Below are 17,884 nucleotides of genomic sequence, written 5' to 3'. Positions count from 1 at the left end.
TCAGCTATTTTTCTTCCCTCTAGCACTTTAGGGAAAAAAAGCACAACTCAAGACACCACATCATGTAAGAAAGCCAAGTTCTGTCACACTCACATATCTTGATCAACAGGGAGGAAAAACCTGCTTGCTGCAGCTGCTGGCATCCAGGCCCTTGACTATGGGTGTGTGGGAATTATGATATGAATTCACAGGGTGTCTTTAGTGCACCTGCCTGTTGTCTATTTGATGAGAGAAGTGTAGGAGGTACTTCACAGATAGACTGAAAGTTTTCTTTTTGCACTTTTGGAAGCACATTCTTTGATACTCCCTTATAAGAAAATCTGTACCACCTTTTCCTTACTATCTATAATAATAAAAGTGAAATATGCTAATTAGACTGGACATCCTTCCAGACATCCTTCTGGAAGACCTTCCGGATGAAGCCAGGGCTATGAGTGAAGCCTGGGTCCCAAGTGTGAGAGGGAAGCCAGTGCCGGCAGCCGGGGGAAGGAAGGCCTACTCTTTTTTTTTAAATTGTTTTATTGCTTAAAGTATTATAAAGGGTATTACATATGTCTCCTTTTTTCCCCCGCCCTTGACAATCCCCCGGCCTCCCCTACCCCCCAGTGTCTTATGTCCATTGGTTATGCTTATATGCATGCATATAAGTCCTTCGGTTGATCTCTTACAGGAAGGCCTACTCTTGCACAAATTTCATGCATCGGGCCTCTACTCCTTCAATAAAAGTTCCTAGTCCCTTGTGATTTCTAATGATGGAAAAATATACGGGTTTTATTCATTTGGAAATGTGCATCTTGTATAAAAAGGTAGAAACGTTACAAGATTACCAAGCAGAATCCCTCCCCCTCTATTGAAAAGCAAATTAAGAGTTAATATTCATGTGCCTATAATACTGAGGTGCACCAGCATATCTGAACTCTCAGTATCTAAATGCAAAAGGCCTTTTGGATCCAAAACATTTGAAAGGGAGTTAATGAGGCAGCAAAAAATGTCCAATGGAAAATGGAACTGAGTTAAGAATGCGCCCGCATCTTGCTGCTGAATGAGGGAAATTAAATTAGACACTATAATTGAGAACCCAACATTCAGCCAGGGTTTCCCTCTTGCCATAATAGCCTGCTGCCCTTGAGCAAATCCTCCTGGCTTCCTCACGTTACACCACTCACAGCATTCAAGGTACTCACTTCTGGACCTTGGGCATGTCCTCTTTTTCTCTCAAATACTGTTTAATACTCACTTCCCCCATGGCCCACCAACTTCATTACTCTTATTGCTATTTACTTCTGCACATATACTTGACTCTAGTTATGCCTTCAAATGAGTTTCTGTTATTTGTGATTTTCCATGTATTAGCCATTATCTCCCATTGAATTGAATTCACCCACTGGAGTGGTGATGTTTCTTCCAATATTTCTACTGTCTTTGCGCATCTTGCCACCTCCCCGCTCCCTGATGCCTACTGTGGAGCTTTTAAAAATCAAATAGCTGTCATATTAGCCAATGTGGACCTGCCTCATGCAGGCAAACCTTGAGGAAGTCCTACAGCATACTTTGCTAAATTCAAGCCATTTTTAAGGAAAAAGTCTAATGGGTGTACAATATCACTGATGAGTATGGTCATGATTCTAATTTGGTTACTGAATTCTATTTAGTAACTCATTTCTCTTACTTTTGATTTTGGATTGTCACTTAGAAAAGTGACAATCTCTTTATTTTTAAATACAGGAAGTGAGATATTTGCCCATGTTACAATACACAGTTATAAAAATAGGTTGCAACATTTTCAAAATAATAATATGTCAGTGGAAGATGTTCATTTCAATCTTTTTACAATCATAAATACTGGAGAAAATCTTAATCACTATAGTAATAATTCGGTGGATCTGTTATAACATACAAAAAGTCAGGTGCTCATCTCTGAGTTATGAGATTCTGGGTAAGAATTCAGTTCAGGAGTTATGAGGTTCTCAGTGTTATCAGGTTTAGCCGAGGTTTGAAGATATTGTTTTTGGCATATTTTAAAGACACAAAATATTTATTTACATATAAATATTTGTCACATTAAAGATTTGGACCACCAGTCACTTGGTACCCAAACCAATAAATATATAGATTCAGTTGAAATTAAAATTTTCACTTTTTTTTCTTGCCAAATGTCCCAGCGAAACAAATATTTTAAAATATTGTTATAGTTCTTTAGAATTCTTCTTTTTTGTCCATATGGTGTCTACTTTTCATGTGCTTGAAATCCTTCATTCACCTTATAGAGCGATGACTCGGAGACTGTTTCATTGCTTTTGCTCTCGGAAAATTCCTGATGGTTTTTCCCATAACATTTCTTATATGTCAAATAAACTAGAAAAAACACATGGGAGGTTAAGCAAATTTTATAATAATTAGCTACAAACTTACTTTGGACAGTGATTATAAGCTATGACTCAAAAAGCAGTTTGCACATTCTGTAGGCTGGAGGCTACTTAGAGAGCAAGCACCATTCTAGTTCCATGGATGCTCATAGTAAGAAGAGGGACTGCACTCCAGGCAGACCCAGCATACAATTGTACAGGGTACTTGCTCATGACTTATACAGGTGGTACTCACCAACAACAATAGCAGAAAACATTTATTCCGTACCTACCATCTCCTGGTTATTGTGCTAGTCCTCAATAATTATGTTACATGCAAAGGGGTAATGTCCAAGACCATGATCTCATGGTCTGTGTGGGACTTGAGCTGGAATAACATTCCATCTCTCCCAGCCTTCATTCATTCCTTCCCATAGGAGGCAGGTGGCTGATTGGTGATCAGCCTTCCTATCTTCCATGGAGCTGTTAGTCCCTGGTGACAGCCACTTCTCAGCATATTTTTGAGATCTGTTTCACTTGGACAGACTGCCTTGCAAGAGGACACCTGCAGTTTGTGTGTCTTATGGCACATGTGTGAGGCAGTGGAAAGGGGCAGTATAAACAAGCCCATTTGATCACAGTTTTGAGCCATATTTTCTAATTGTTTTATCTGTAATAAAAGGGCTATTTTATTATCTAAATATCTGATTTTTTTCTACATCTTAATTGGTTTCAAAGTTCACAGGGGAAGAGAAGGTTTTATTTACTTTCAAATTCCAGTACCTCATACTTTAAGTGGTATAACAATATTGTCTACCTGATAGGGCAATTGTGAACATTAAATGGGATAAAATAGTAAAGTGCCTCCCATGGCCCTAGGACAGTGGCCGGCAAACTGCGGCTTGCGAGCCACATGCGGCTCTTTGGCCCCTTGAGTGTGGCTCTTCCACAAAATGCCACGTGCGGGCGAGCATATACAATGCGATTGAAACTTCGTGGCCCATGCGTAGAAGTCGGTATTTTGTGGAAGAGCCACACTCAATGGGCCAAAGAGCTGCATGTGGCTTGCGAGCTGCATGTGGCTCGTGAGCTGCAGTTTGCTGACCACTGCTAGGAGAATAGTAAGTGCTCAGTAAACATTAACCACTGTTATGATACACAGCTGAGAAAGACAATGTCCTGCTTCAAAGATCTTAATATGTCAATATCAATATCTCCTTAGGTCGGTCCTGAACTTTTCTGATAAATATCCTATATTTACAAAGCATATAAAGATATGCTTCCAGTTCAGGGTTCCTGGAAGCATGTAGACAGGGACACAATAAAATTGTTCTAACAGGTTGTTCTAGCCTCCCTAGCTACTGAGGAAAAGACAGTCAATGGAGAGCATCGATCTCCATTACTTTACACTTCAAAATAATCCTTACCAGAACCTTTGGGTAAAATTACATTATTTCATCAGCAGTTGGGAAGTCCTGATAATATTATACCTGGCTTTCCCCACCCATTCTCTTTTTCACTACCATAAAAGAAGGTGTTTAATTTAATTTATATAGTTCATTGCCAGAAAAAGGTTATTTTAAAAAATGCCATGTTAATAACTCCAGGATTTCTTAATGAATATCTGAATGAAACGTGGTTAGCATTATTGCTTACCTCCCAAGAATATTGCTGCAAAGACGAGCTGGAAGATGCTGTAGATAAGTGGGAAGGTAAACACCTGGTTGAGCTCCTCAAAGGTGAAGGAGAGCTGGACCACGGTAGAACACAGCTGAGTGTTCTGCATCCCTGTTTCCAAAGCAACCGTGCGGCATCTGAAAGAACGGTAGGAGAATATATGTTTCTATTCTTCTGTTTTGCTTTGCTTTGTTGTCATATTACATTAAAAACAAATATAATGAGAATAAGTACATATATATGTATATATGTCTGCCTTGCTTGGAGAATAAGGATGCAAGACAATAGAAGAGCTCAACCTGCATGGTCCAGGGCATGGCCCAGAAGAATTTCAGCAAAAGAGAGGCAGTCAGTATTTTTTTTTGGGGGGGGAGACTTGCATAATTTAGGAATGAATGAATCAATTTAGCATGACAACTTTAGGAATAGGGTAAATGTTATTATAAGTGAAAAATTTTGAATTTGTCATCCATATTTACAGCTGTTACAGGTTGAATTGTATTCTCTCAAATGTGACCTTATTTGGAAATCAGGTCATTGTAGATAAAATTAGTTAAGATAAGGTGATGAGGGTACACCCTAATCCAATGGGACTGGTGTCCTTATGAAAGGGGGAAATTTGGACACAGAGACATGCATTGAAGGAAGACCATGTGAGGATAAACGGGAGAAGATGGCAATCCACCAGCCAAGAGGAAAATGTCGGGATCGATCCCCCCTCACATCCCTCAGAAGGAACTAAGGCTGCTACACATCTTTTTTTTTTTATTTCTAGCCTCCAGACTGTAAGACAATGCATTTCTGTTGTTTAAGCGAGTCTATTTGGGGTACTTTGTTATAGCCACACTAGCAAACTAATACAAAAGCTGTTACAGAAAAAATACCCCAGTTAGCTTTACCAAAATATCATACCTGTGCCAGGGCTGACCAGCTATCCTAGCCAGAAAAAACCCTAGCGAGTAACCGGCCACAGGAAATATTGTTCCTACGATCCACAGTTTGGGAGCGATGATCCAGGCAGATTGGTACAGTATTCCTCCCACCACAGCTATGAGCACGATAAGGACAGCACCTGTGATGGATCCAATCTGGAAGAAAGACAGAAGCAGACCCATCAACTGTGATAATGAAGTTACCTCTCAGTGTCTCCTCACCTGATGGCCATGGTCAGCCCACCAAGAAGGCTGGTGCTTGTCCCACATTTTAATTTTTGGAAAATAAAAATTTTTGGAAAATAAAGCGTCCATGCTTGGTTAGCCTGAGGAAGATGTACTAGCTTGCAAATTATCCCTGTCAGAGATGAGGAAAACACACCCAATAAAAAGTAGAAGACTTGGCTTCTAGAGTCCACTCTTCCTGCTCTCCTTGTTTTGATAAGTCATGAAACCTCTCTGAGTTTTAGTTTCTATGTCTGTACTTGAGGATAAAATTTTGCCCTGATTACTTTTTATTATTGTTACAATAATAAGAAAATGGATATAAAACTCTATAAAAGTTAAAGGCATATGCAAACAAAAGCCACTGTTGTTATTGTTTTTCCCCTTTCACATTGAAAAAAGTGGATTTTAGAACTTTTTTTAACCAGAGAAGCAAAGAATACCAGCTAACTTATTATGCTTTCTGATCAGTGGAATATGGCTTTGTCTATATCTATGTTTATATATCTATGTCATCTATGCCTATATCTATAGCATCTTTATCCATATCCATATCATCTAGCTAGAATATAGTTGGTGTAGGGAAATGAATGGTTACAAATTAGCATCACCTACTAATTACCACGCACAAAACTACCATATGGATATAGAGATAAGAAAGATATGATCTATATTTTAAGACCACGGTATAGATATATTTTATAAAACAAACCCACATAAGAGAGATAAGAGTAAAGTGCTGTGGGAGTACAGAGTATAGTAAAACCAAGAGATGACATTTGAGTTGATTATTCCAAAGGGTGAATAAAAATTTGCCCTGTGGATAGAGTGGAGAAGGACATTCTAGAAGAGTGAACTGCATGGCTAATAACGTTAATGCTCGTCCCTCTAGGATTAGGTTTATACTATAATGAGAAAACCATTGTATAGCTGGAAAGACCTATCATTTCAACTGTGGAGCAATTGACTGTGCAGCCTATAGCATGGGCCACTTACCTTAAGTATGATCTTGGCTTTCTGGGGCCATTTGTGATTAACAAACATTCCAATGGAAACAGGAACAACAAGAGCCACCAAAGACGTACCTGAAAATGACAGAAGAGCAATTTGATCAACCGGACACAGCACAAGGAAAGAGGAAAACAAAAAAGTAGCCTGTAAAAGGCTTGGGTAATATATCACTCTCCTTCTTGAGAACACAAAACAGAAAAAACAAACACACACTCCTTCCTTATTCACGTCAGTACCTAATTTAATATTACTGAAAAGAATTGATAATATTGATATAAATCCTTTCCCTAAATCTCAGGTTAATTTTTAAGCATTCCTTATGCTTCCAATCACTATATTTTGGTTTCAATTGGTCAGAATCTTGCCTTATTTGATGTTTGGATCCTTATATTCTGGGAAAATACCTTTTCAGTGTGTGTGTGTGTGTGTCTGTGTGTGTGTGTGTGTGTGTGTGTGTGTTCTCAGAGAGACATAGATCATGTTTTATATCTGTCTGTTACTTCATGGTAGTAGAAATAAAAGGAAAAGCTCAAATTCTCCAGGCCTTTGGTGGGCTAATGACTTCTGGTTAAGACTTACTTTGGTTATTCAAATCTATAGACGAGAGGTGAGAGAATAGATTGAAAAGCATGCTGTAACTTTTCTGTGAGCTAATGTATTTGGTCACCTCTCAAACAATTATATTCTTTGCAGGAACGTGCTCACCCAGCCAAATAAAAGAGTCGTACTTCATATTCACCGTGTTAAATTCACTGCTGTTCTCGTGACATGTGGTTGTTTCTCCATATTATTTAACACTCATTTGTTCAATAGCTGCTTTTATATAATATAGCATCAACAATTTCTAACTTCTCATGGGCTGTTTCTTTTTTAAACATCCTTTTAAATCAGTAAGAGAAAGCGGAATTGAATAATGAAATTCTGAAAGTAGATGTTGCTTAGTACTAAAGTAGATTGAACTAGGACTGAAAAACAAATTCTACATTCCAGGTCTGTAAATATGACTTTAAAATGAATATAATAATGATAAAATCATAATTTTTGTAGCTTTTGGTGGCTAAAGTTGCCAAGAGCAGGACAAAAAAAATAAGAGGACAAGGAGGGTAAGGAAAAAATGATGGAACAATAGATATGTAAAAGGATCATTTATAGTTATATTGGTAAGAACCCTCAGAAAAATCCCCATCAGGGATCCTTTCATCCTGCTATTTTGGGAGGAGCCTTCCTCCCCTGTCTTGGGTCTCCAGACTATTCCCTAAATTGTGTGAAGTTGGTAGGCCTTGAATTAAAACATCTTAATATGTATTCTTTGTACTGTGGTAGCTTAAAACTAGGTGCAAATACTGTGCTTAGAATGTGTGTGGTTAGGTCTTGGTAACGAATTTCGTGTGTCAGATCTGTGCAAAGGCAGCCCACTCCTGTATTTGAGCCCTCTTTATCTCTCTGGGACCACCTGCCGAAATCCAAGACAGACTTCCTCTCCTGACCATGCGAAGCCAGGATACAATTTTTGCAGGATTTGAAGGTGATTGGAAAAGGCACTCTTCGCCTTTCACACTGAGAGTGTGTGGCTCCTACTTGCAGAGGTGGGTTGTTCCAACTCTTTGCTCCTCAGTGTACCAGAGCTCCTTCTATTTTCTTCTCCCAGACTGTTTATTTTCCTCATTCCTCATTTGCTTGTGCTTTCTGTCAAATGTCTGTCTATTCATTGGCTTACAGCTACCCTCTTAGAACCATAACTTGGTCTTTAATCAGTTTACACAGCAGATACAGGAGGAAAGAGAGGTAGAAAGAAAAAAAAGAGAATACAAGAGAATGGAAGATGGAGGCATGTGGTGCAACTTGGACCCATATAGTCTCAGAGGTGAGCCTTATTTGCAAATTGTGGGAACTGTGAAAATCAATAAGCCCTCCGAGCCGTGGTCCCCCTGTTTGTGAAATGGGTAAAATGTTGTCTGTCTCACAGTGTATTGTGAGAATTGGGTGGTGAAATAGATGTACAGTTCACGGTACTGGATACTCTCAAATGTAGGGGAGAGAGGAGTAGAATGACAATTTTCACTGCAGTGTGTTTTCAGTGGAATCAGCTGTACGAGCTGCCTCGTCCTCCACCCAGATGTCATCATCTGAAGGGGCTCAGCGGGTGTTTATTGAATTCCTCAAAGCATGGTGAGCACCGTGAGGGAGCACTGTGAGGAGCCTGTGCGAATCAGTCTTGCCCACAGAGCAGAGTGGAGAGCAGACCGGGGGGCTATTTCCAGCTCCCTGGTCATCTTGGACAAATGAAACAGTTACCATGAACCTTACTTTCCTTATTTAAAAAGTAGCGATAACATTTTTTGAAGGAATTAGGTTGTTTGTTTTCTACATTAAAGGATTAGAAAAGCCAATAACAAGAACGTTAGGTTGGAAATAGGCTTAGCAGAATGGAGAGTCAGCAGAGTTTCTTTGCTTTTCAAACTCTCATTTAAATTTTCTCTTTTCTCTTCTATTTTCTGTATTCTTCCTTTTATTTTTTGCATTTTACTTCTTCTTTGGTGAAGTAAATTACTAATTACTCTTTCTCACTTTCTCTTCCTTTCAAAATATACTCACATTAAAGGATGTGATTTTCATCATTCACACCATAGTTAGAATTACTCACATTGCTCGGGCATTTTCCAGGAAATGCATACTAAGAAAATATTTTAAAGCTTAATTTTTTAAAAAAATAATGAGTTATAGAATTAAAGCTCTTCATTCCACAGACAGATCCTTTGAGAGGCCTACAATGTATACCACTCAAACTGCATTCTTTAATTTTAAAGAAGGTGAACTCCAAGGGAGCAGGCTGAGAGCTCAGGCGGTTATAAAGGGTCATTCTAAAACTGGTTGCAACAGGATATTATGTCTGATATGGAGGAATTCCCAAGGGGTCACTAGAAGGACCTTGTAGGGAAATCCCATACTGAACATGGTGTGTCAAGGAGGACTATTTTTTGAAATAATCCCCCCCCCCCTTTTTTTTCCTAATGGCCATGGTAAAAGTGGAGAGAGAAGAGACTATCTGAAAATATTGTAATACATATTGTCCCCAATTAGTATTTCCAAAATTTATCCCAAATCACTTGCATAGAGCTTTAAATCATGGTTTATCACAGAAAACAATCTTCCTTAGAAATGGAAGGGATTTTAGGTGCCATCCAGTCCAGCTTTCCATGCCAATAGGAACCCTTTTTACAAACGTGCTGGTGTGTCACTATTTAGCCTTTGTTTACACGCTCCCTTCAATGGGACACCTATGTACCTCTTTGAGGCAGCCCACCAGGGAGACATTTGTCTCCAAGGTCAGCTGAAAATAGACTAGCATTCAATGTACCTGGTGACTGATACCAATGTACTAACTACTTCCCCTACATCTCATCTTGTATGATGATAGTTCTATGGGAAATGCCCGGTGTTGGTGAACCAGGAACCATCTTGTTCTTGATACCATGTTACATCAAAAACTTAGTCTTCCACCATCATTTATTGTCCCCCAAACAGAAAAAAAGCTCCATTGAGATGAGGGTGAATATCTAGGAGTTGAAATGAGTGGAGACAGAAAATTTAACTTCTTGGGGCATGACGCACAGACTGTGCCAGTAAATCAACTTTTGAATCAACATGTGGCTCACAGTTAAGTGTTATAAATAATATGTTTTATCTGATAGTTTCCTATTGCCACACTTATGATTGCTTACTGGGTGCACTATTTTTAAATCATTGGTGGAATGATTTTTGTATTTCTTCGGTCTAAGTGTCTGGGAGCAAACGCCTGTCACGAGCTAGTTGCCTTGTGGGTTAAGGAAAGTATAGCAACTTGGCCTCCTCAGGCCCAGACAGCTGTGCCAGGGGACCCTTTAAATTGGCCCCTCTCCCTGTGATTTCATTGGAGGAACAAGCCAGTTTCTCCCATGGTGCCATTGTTTGGAATTTAGATTCTGCCAACTCTAATTCAAAAGCAGGGGTGGCTTGCAATGAAATCCTAACAGCACAAACTGCTGCTGGTGCCAGAGGCAAATACCAGCTGGGTCTGAGCCTGGCCTGAGAACCCAGCCGGGGATAAGCAGAGAGGAGGAGAAAAGTATTCAGAGATCTTGCAGAGCAATGACTTACCTATGTTATCATAGGGAATTATGATCGTCCCCGAGTCGACCCACATTTTGGTATAGATTAAGAGGCACAGCGGCATCATTCCCAGGGCCAGCAGCGTGGAGCATGTGGTCATGCTGACGCTGAAAGGAAACGGGCAGGTTGATACGTCCACCAGAGTTTTCCAGGGGAGAGGTTGTTTCATGCTCAGATAGTCCTACAAAAGACTGTCTCAACCAGCGCACCATTCAGTCTGATGGACAGAAACACACAAGCGCCCCAGCAATTGCAGGGTTCAGCCTCCGGCAAAACGGTGAGATCCGTATTTGGTGTCTTCCTCCTTTGTCTTGTGCCATCCCTCCCTCCCTGTTGGTTCTCAAGAACCAGACAAGATAGTTAATGGCCACTCATTATTAAACTCATTATTAAACAAGATCCAAGATGCTAGGCCATGCCACCTTCGAACCTCCAATCAGAGAACAGCAAACACACTTTTATATGGAAGAGACATTAGGGGCTCCTCTATGTCTGTCTGTGTTGGGATGAGATGGGGTTCCCTGGGCCCTTAGGGGAGAATGCATGTACAAGAGAGGAAGCCTCAGTGTAGTTCCTTAGAGAAAATTATTGCTCCAAATGCTCAAATCTTGAGAAAAGAAGAGAAGCTGACCCCCCCCCCCCCCCAAAGCAAAACAAAACAAAACAAAACAAAACAACAAAAAACAAAGCAAACATACAAGCAGACAGGGGAGGCCTGGATTCTATTTCTGCTAAGAAATTACCAAATGTGTATTGAGAAGAACAAGCGCCTGGTACACTCCTCCTGACAGCATGTGTTTGAGTGAGTGGAACTGGCTACGTGAGCGGATTTTGACTTTTGACCTGGAAGGATTAATGTGAAAGGATGTAATTTTCAGCACTGTGACGGTGGGTGGAAAAGAGGCTTTTGGAGAATGGGTCTTTCTGCTCCCATTAAAGTGCCCTTGTATATAGGGGTACATTTTTTTGCTCAGGGAACAGTGCCTTAAATAGCTGGGCCAGACACTGCCTGGGTTAGAAGCAGGCATGGCCACTTACTACATGACTTTGGGTCATTTACCTCTCTTTGCCCATTTTCTTTTTGTAAAATGAAAATCCTAATCACTGCCACCTCACAGACTATGAGAACTGACTGAGCTAAGTATTCCAATACTTAGAATAATGCAAGGTACTCATTAAAAGCTAGGTGGTGTTATTTTATATCTAGTCATAGTGTGTGCTATATTGTAGCATAATTCCAAGTCAGAAAATCAGAGAAATTTTTCTGATAGGCTCTTTCTACAATAGTTGTAGCATCGAGGCTATCAGAACAATAAATTCTTAAAAGTATATATGTGTACTTGGAGGAAGATGCTAAATTATTTACACCACCTGCCTCCCTCATCCAAAAGAACAACAGATACAAACCACCCTACGCAATGCTAAGGAAAACAGCTGAAGATGAGGAATTTAGTTTCAATGCATCTAACTTAGCACAGTTTTGGCAAAATAAAGGGTGGGGACAATATTTACCAGGGGGCTTAACTTCCCTAATAATCATTAAAAAAAATAAAAGACCAGGAATGACCTCACTTAAACGGTGTTTTAAAGAATTTAGGAAAATCCCAATAAACACATATGGGTATATGCATAACCCATAGACACAGACAATAGGGTGGTGAAGACTTGGGGTGGCGGAGGTGGGGGTTGGGGGGGTGAGGGAGGAATAGAGGGAAGAGGGAAATGGGAGGAAAAGAGGGACATATGTAATACTTTCAACAATAAAGATTTATTTAAAAAAAGAATTTAGGCAACAATACTTGTCTTAGTAGAGCTAAAATAGTGCAACAATAATCAACACTAGAGTATATGTAAACTATTTCTAAGAAGTTCAATTGATTATTGTGACAAGTTAATTTAGATACAAAATATGATGCAAAGGCAGTGTCCTACAGCACACTAACTGAATTTGTTATAAATTGTACTTTGTCCTACTTAGAATTAAAGTACTGGGGTTGTTATTTTCCCTCTCTCCCAACCTTCCTCACTTTTTATGCCATTCTCTTTTTATTTTTTATTTTTAAAAATCAGTTAGAATGGATTTAAGACTATCCCATAAATAACTTTGATTCCAGTGTATCCGTGTGCTTTCTCTCATGGAGAGGACAGATATGTGGAGGTGGAGCCGGGCAGTGCTCACTACCTGGATCACAGTGAAGAGAAGCCTGAGAAGTTTTTGTTTTAAACTGAGAATGACTTTTAGAAGGAAGTCTGTTTCTCTCCTTGTTTTTCTTTTAAATTTCCCTGTGAAAGCTTTAGTTCTAAGTTTTTTGCTAAGACAACTTATGAAGTTGTATCATGGTTGTGAGTGTGGCGAGAGCAGTTTCTTAAAGGCCACAGGAGGGATAGGACAGGAGCTGGAAAAGGAGATGGTTTAGCTTTCATGGAACATCTTGGCAGTGAGGTGTAGGAGGAGATGAGAGAAGAGGTGGCTGCAAGTCGATACCATTTGAACTCATATGAGAACACCATCAAACCACTCAAAATGTGGTGAAAATTCACAGATAAGTACTTTTAAGAAGCAGTATAGGGGGAATTCATTAGTAAAAGAAAAATATCATTTCATAAGTAAAAATGTGAAGTCCTATAGAGAGCATAGTTGTCAACAATAGAAATACTACCATGAACTTATATTGGAATGAGAGTAAATGTAAGAAAAAAACACACAAATCTCTCGTCTTTAATTCGTGGCTTTAGCTCTATTCACCACCAGGAAGAATTATTATATTTTTTGCAAATAAGAGCAATAAATGAGAATTCAGTGAATGCTGAGGAATTTGGTGAAGTCAGTAATTAGAATGTAAAATATTGTAATCATATTAGAAGTAAAACACCAAGTTTTAAAGATCAAAGGGAGTGTGTATAGGTAGTGTTAGAAAGTGGAGATGTCGTAAGTTATAGAAATAATGTTGAGCAAAGGATAAGAATCTGGACAGGCATAAGTGGACAGGTCTGGATTCAAATTTTGACTCTGACATGCACTGACTCTGTGACCTTGATCAAAGGTATGAGCCTTAATTTTATCATCTATCACATGCAGAAGATAGTAGCACTGTCCTCAGAGGAATATTTTGAGGATTAAATATACCAATGTATGTAGAGTACTTATGCTGGATGTGCCTAACAAATATTAGCTAGTAAAATAGAATTAGATGCTACATGAGAGGAACAAAGCTTGGTTACTTTGAGGAAAAATAAAGGAAAAAAGAAACAGTGTTGGATTAGTTCTCAGGAGCTGGACATTTATGCGGTTGAAATGGGAGTTAAATTATGATAAACTGAAGGAACAGGGATCTTGAACAACTACAATAGCAGGAAGATGAACAATGGAACAATATTTGGCCATAAAACCAAGGATGTGGTAGGAAAATCTAGAAACTATTAAATCTAGGAAATAATAAAAGGGAGCATAGAAAGTACATGGCAGCTGAAAATTGGGGGAAACTGAAGAAAGGATATGAAAGGAAAGTGAGAAGGGGAAGTCCTTGCGTGTTTAGGTGAGGCCATTGATAAGAGAGGAGACTTGAAAGAGGGGACTCTCTGGGGATAGAGCAGACACAGAAGGTGGGATGTCTTGGTGGCCCTTGAACCGTGGGCCTGGGACTCAGCAGATACACCTGAAATGTCATCTTTATTTCTCCCTGAAACTATTTGTGCATATTACACCCACTGAACAGGTAGAACAGGTGAGAATACCTGTGTACTGATCAGATTCCCACAACTTTCAAGGCTGGAGAAGGAGTCAGAGAAGGAGCTGAAATATCACTTGCTATATTTCAATGAGCAAGGATATAATGAGCAAAGTCTGTAATTTTTGATACGTTGTGTATGTGTGTATTTTGTGGTTGTTGTGTGTCGTTTTTCTTTCCTTATTTTTGTCATTATAGATTTCAAAATACAATGGTCGCCCAGGTTTGGAAGAGATGATAGGGTGTGGGAAAGATCTGGTTTTTCCTCCCAGCAACCACATCCAGGAAAGGGAAAGCCAGATGGAGGTGTTTTGCTGGACTGTGTGGTATCTGTCCAACCAGCGCAGAGACCTGTTGGTATAAACACTCATATGGCTGCCCTTGCTAGAGTTCAGGTAGAAATGGAGATGGTAAAGTTCTAAGAGAACAGAATTAGAAATATAAATGGTAGATAGGATTGTATCTAAATGAATTATCAGAAGACTTTAGTGATCCAGTGCTCACTTCAGAAGAATGAAAAGTGCTGGAAAACTGTTTCCCAATAGCTGACTATCACTCTCTTAATTGACTTTAAAGAAACATTGAACAGTGTTCCCCTAACATATGCAATGTATAATGTCATCATCTTACATAGCAACATACCTTCTTGTAATGATAATGGGTCATAGCTAGGAACATTTGTGCTCCGCTAAAATGCATGTCTTGTGTGTGATTGTGTTTGTCCCTAAAATAAGCCATGCAGAGGCTGCTGTGCATAGTGAGGTATCCTCTTTCCTCGGGAGGCATGCTGGGTTTTTCTCTTGAGGTCAAACTTTCCGAGCCACCTGCTGCTGTGGAACTCAGGCCTGCCTCTCTAGGCCCCTTCCCTACTTCTTGTTTCTCATCTTCTGGGCTTGGAAATCGCACGCTGGAGTGTTAGAATTAGGAGAGGAAGTAGGTTCTGTGTGAGAAATGTTTATGAGATTAAGTGGGATTTGTTTTGGGTGTGCAAAGATTTTTACTGGGTCTTGCTTGCGTTCTAGATGGGTGAAATTGCTAGAGAGGTTGCTATGGGACTGGGTGTTGGTATTATTTTGAAGACAGGGAGGGGGGATCTGTGGAGTACACACTTTCTAGAATGAAAATGAAAATTTTCAGTGCCATCCCTCCCACTTTAAAGATTATGCTAACTTGCTGAAGGATAAGGTTTCAAATTCTGCTCTTGCTTCTTATTTCTTAATATTATTGTTTCTCATTGGAATTGTTATGCAGTGTAGACTAGATTATAAGTCATCTCCTGTATCAAGAGAAATAAGATTTCCTTAAATCACAGAAAAGGGTAACTTGGAGTTTTTAGTTTAGGGTCTTACAGTTTTAGCCAGTAGAAGAGACTACCTATCTTACAAAATGATCACCTGTGTGGTATTATGTTGAGGTAAAAGACTCTTCTATTTTGTTAAAAAGTTATAAATATACTGACCCTTGAACAACTGCTAGTTTTAGGGGCACTGAAACAGCAGAAAATCCACCAATAGCTTTTGACTCCCCAAAAACTTTAACTTCCAATAGACACAAGCTAACTACACTGTTGACCCGAAGCCTCACTGATAGCAAAAACAGTCAATTAACACATATTTTGTCTGTTATATGTATAATACTGTATTCTTACAATAAAGTAAGCTAAAGGAAAATGTTACTAAGAAAATCATAAAAAAGAGAAAATACATTTACAGTATTTACTGAAAAGAATCCACGTGCAAGTGGATCTGCACAGTTCAAACCCCTGTTCTTCAAGGGTCAGCAACTTTATGTCAAAGCTGTTTAGTGGACGTCAAAGCCCATATTCAATTTAGTTCACTCACATCTACTGCCTTTTGGAATTCTCACCTATTTGACAATGTCCAGGTCAGATCAAACCGAAGTCTAAAAAACCTTATTGCTATATGGTGGAACTGCACTTGCCATCCTTTGTTCTTTACAGGGTTTTCCTTAACAAAACTCTATTGCAGGGAAGATACGGTATTTCCTTGTGTGAAGAATATGTATTGTGAATATGTATATAATTTGGTATATAATGGTTTTTCTAAAGCTCATGGCAAAATTACCACTAGCTGAGATGTGATGGCTGTTCCCAGTTGCTCACTAGACACTGGATCAACCTGGAATTGTTTTACATTTTGCATTTCTACACCTTGAGCTTCTCTCTTCTGAGTATGGTATGTGGTGATTACCAGAGCTGATTGCTAGTGTACAGTGTTTAATAAGCACACATTACATTAACACCTGGCTGGTTTGCAGAAATGCATACCTTTCACAGGAAATAAGGGATTGTGAGGTAAGGAAAAAGACATTTGCCTATTCGACTTGTAGCATTAAAATTTTCAGTCTCATCACATTAATGCTTCATCTTATTTCTGTTAGATTTTTTTTTTCCTAGTGCTAGTTCAGACTAGTGCAGGATGAATTGGGAAAACATTGCAATGTAGATTACTTTCTGGGAAGCAGAGAGACCATTTTCTTTTTATTTTACAGTAAGGTAAGCACAATTTTTTAAAAAAGAAGCTGTTGTAGGTTTTTTAAACTACCAGTAGAAGTAAAACAAATGTACAAACTATTTCTTGGTCTTTATACGAAGAAAAAGTTTGTCCAAAGAACCAGCTGTGTTTGGTGGAGTTAACTATTCTCTCATCATAGGTCCTGTTTAATGAACAATCTGATTTCACAATCACACGTAGAGCTCCTCATTGCCACAAAGAAAGATGGTTTTTGTCATTTTCCTTTTTGATACTGACAAGGAAAACATTCTTAGCTGCCGCTTGTGGGGCTTGGAAAAGATTTCTTTTCTTGAAAAACTTTGAATCTTTCCCAAAGATAAACATCAATTATCCAATGCCTTGTTAACTGAGTTAGATTAAAAAAACAAAACAGAAAATGTAACCCATAAAGTACAATACGCAATCTCAGCTGTTCAGGAAGGCGAATACATGCAATTTACTCTCTTCTGTTAATTCCCCCAATTGCGCCTGAATTGAGTGGCAGAGCAGATGGGTACTCACGCTGCCATAGGTTCCTGAAAGACTAATTCAATGTGACTGCGGTATGTGGAGGTTCAGATAGCTTACCTCAGGTCCATGTCGCCATCGACCCAATAGGCCAAGATATTGGAGGCAGTTCCTCCGGGGCAGCATCCCATGATCAGCACCACCACGGCCTGGATGGGGAGGATGTCAAAGGCCACTGACAGGATGAATCCCACGAGGGGCATGATTCCAAACTGACAGAGGAAGCCGATACATATGCCCCACGGCCGCCTTATGTGCCCCAGGAATTTCTTGATTTCCACATTGCATCCCATGGAGAACATCACCATCGCCAATAGGATGGTCAAGACGGTGCTCAGGACCACGCTTAGGATGGCATTGAAATTGCTGGCAGGTACCACACAGGATGAACCGTTGCAAACTGTTGCTGTGGCCAAACATCTCGTTGAATTATTCATCGCTGGGTTTTGGCTCAAATGGTCACAGACATCCACAGAAACACCAATCCTCCACTCCTCGCTGGGTAAGTAGTGCCTACTGCAAGCACGTCAAACTTTTAAACCCTTTCTAAACGTGTCATTTGGTGTCTCTTCCTAAAGCCACCTCAGAGAGGCAATAAAAAACAATAAATGCCAGTATGTCAGTTTCGAGAGGTAACATTACAACACAGCACATATTATGAATCATAAAAGTCCTGCCAATTTATTGGCCCAGACAGAGAATTATAATTAATCATTTATCGGCATGGTAATGAACCGTGCCATATAAAAAGAGCTGTGTTAATGTTTAATGCTGGG

General features: G+C 39.5%; 1 protein-coding gene across 1 annotated transcript; it reads right to left on the bottom strand.

Annotated features, from left to right (window-relative positions):
• Positions 1 to 615: 615 nt before the first annotated feature.
• Positions 616 to 17,679, bottom strand: SLC10A2 (solute carrier family 10 member 2). Its single transcript, XM_070407425.1, has 6 exons — positions 17,169 to 17,679; positions 10,328 to 10,446; positions 6,176 to 6,264; positions 4,935 to 5,110; positions 4,002 to 4,159; positions 616 to 2,355 (listed from the first exon to the last, which is right to left on the bottom strand). Exons 1-6 carry the CDS (start codon positions 17,543 to 17,545, stop codon positions 2,228 to 2,230), a joined length of 1,047 nt encoding a protein of 348 aa, XP_070263526.1. The 5' UTR covers positions 17,546 to 17,679; the 3' UTR covers positions 616 to 2,227.
• Positions 17,680 to 17,884: the final 205 nt, after the last annotated feature.

Source organism: Myotis yumanensis, unplaced genomic scaffold (assembly GCF_028538775.1).
Source record: "Myotis yumanensis isolate MYYU_CA2020_CCGP unplaced genomic scaffold, mMyoYum1.0.hap1 SCAF_3, whole genome shotgun sequence".
Lineage (NCBI taxonomy): Eukaryota > Metazoa > Chordata > Mammalia > Chiroptera > Vespertilionidae > Myotis > Myotis yumanensis.
This window is presented reverse-complemented; position numbering and strand designations above follow the sequence as displayed.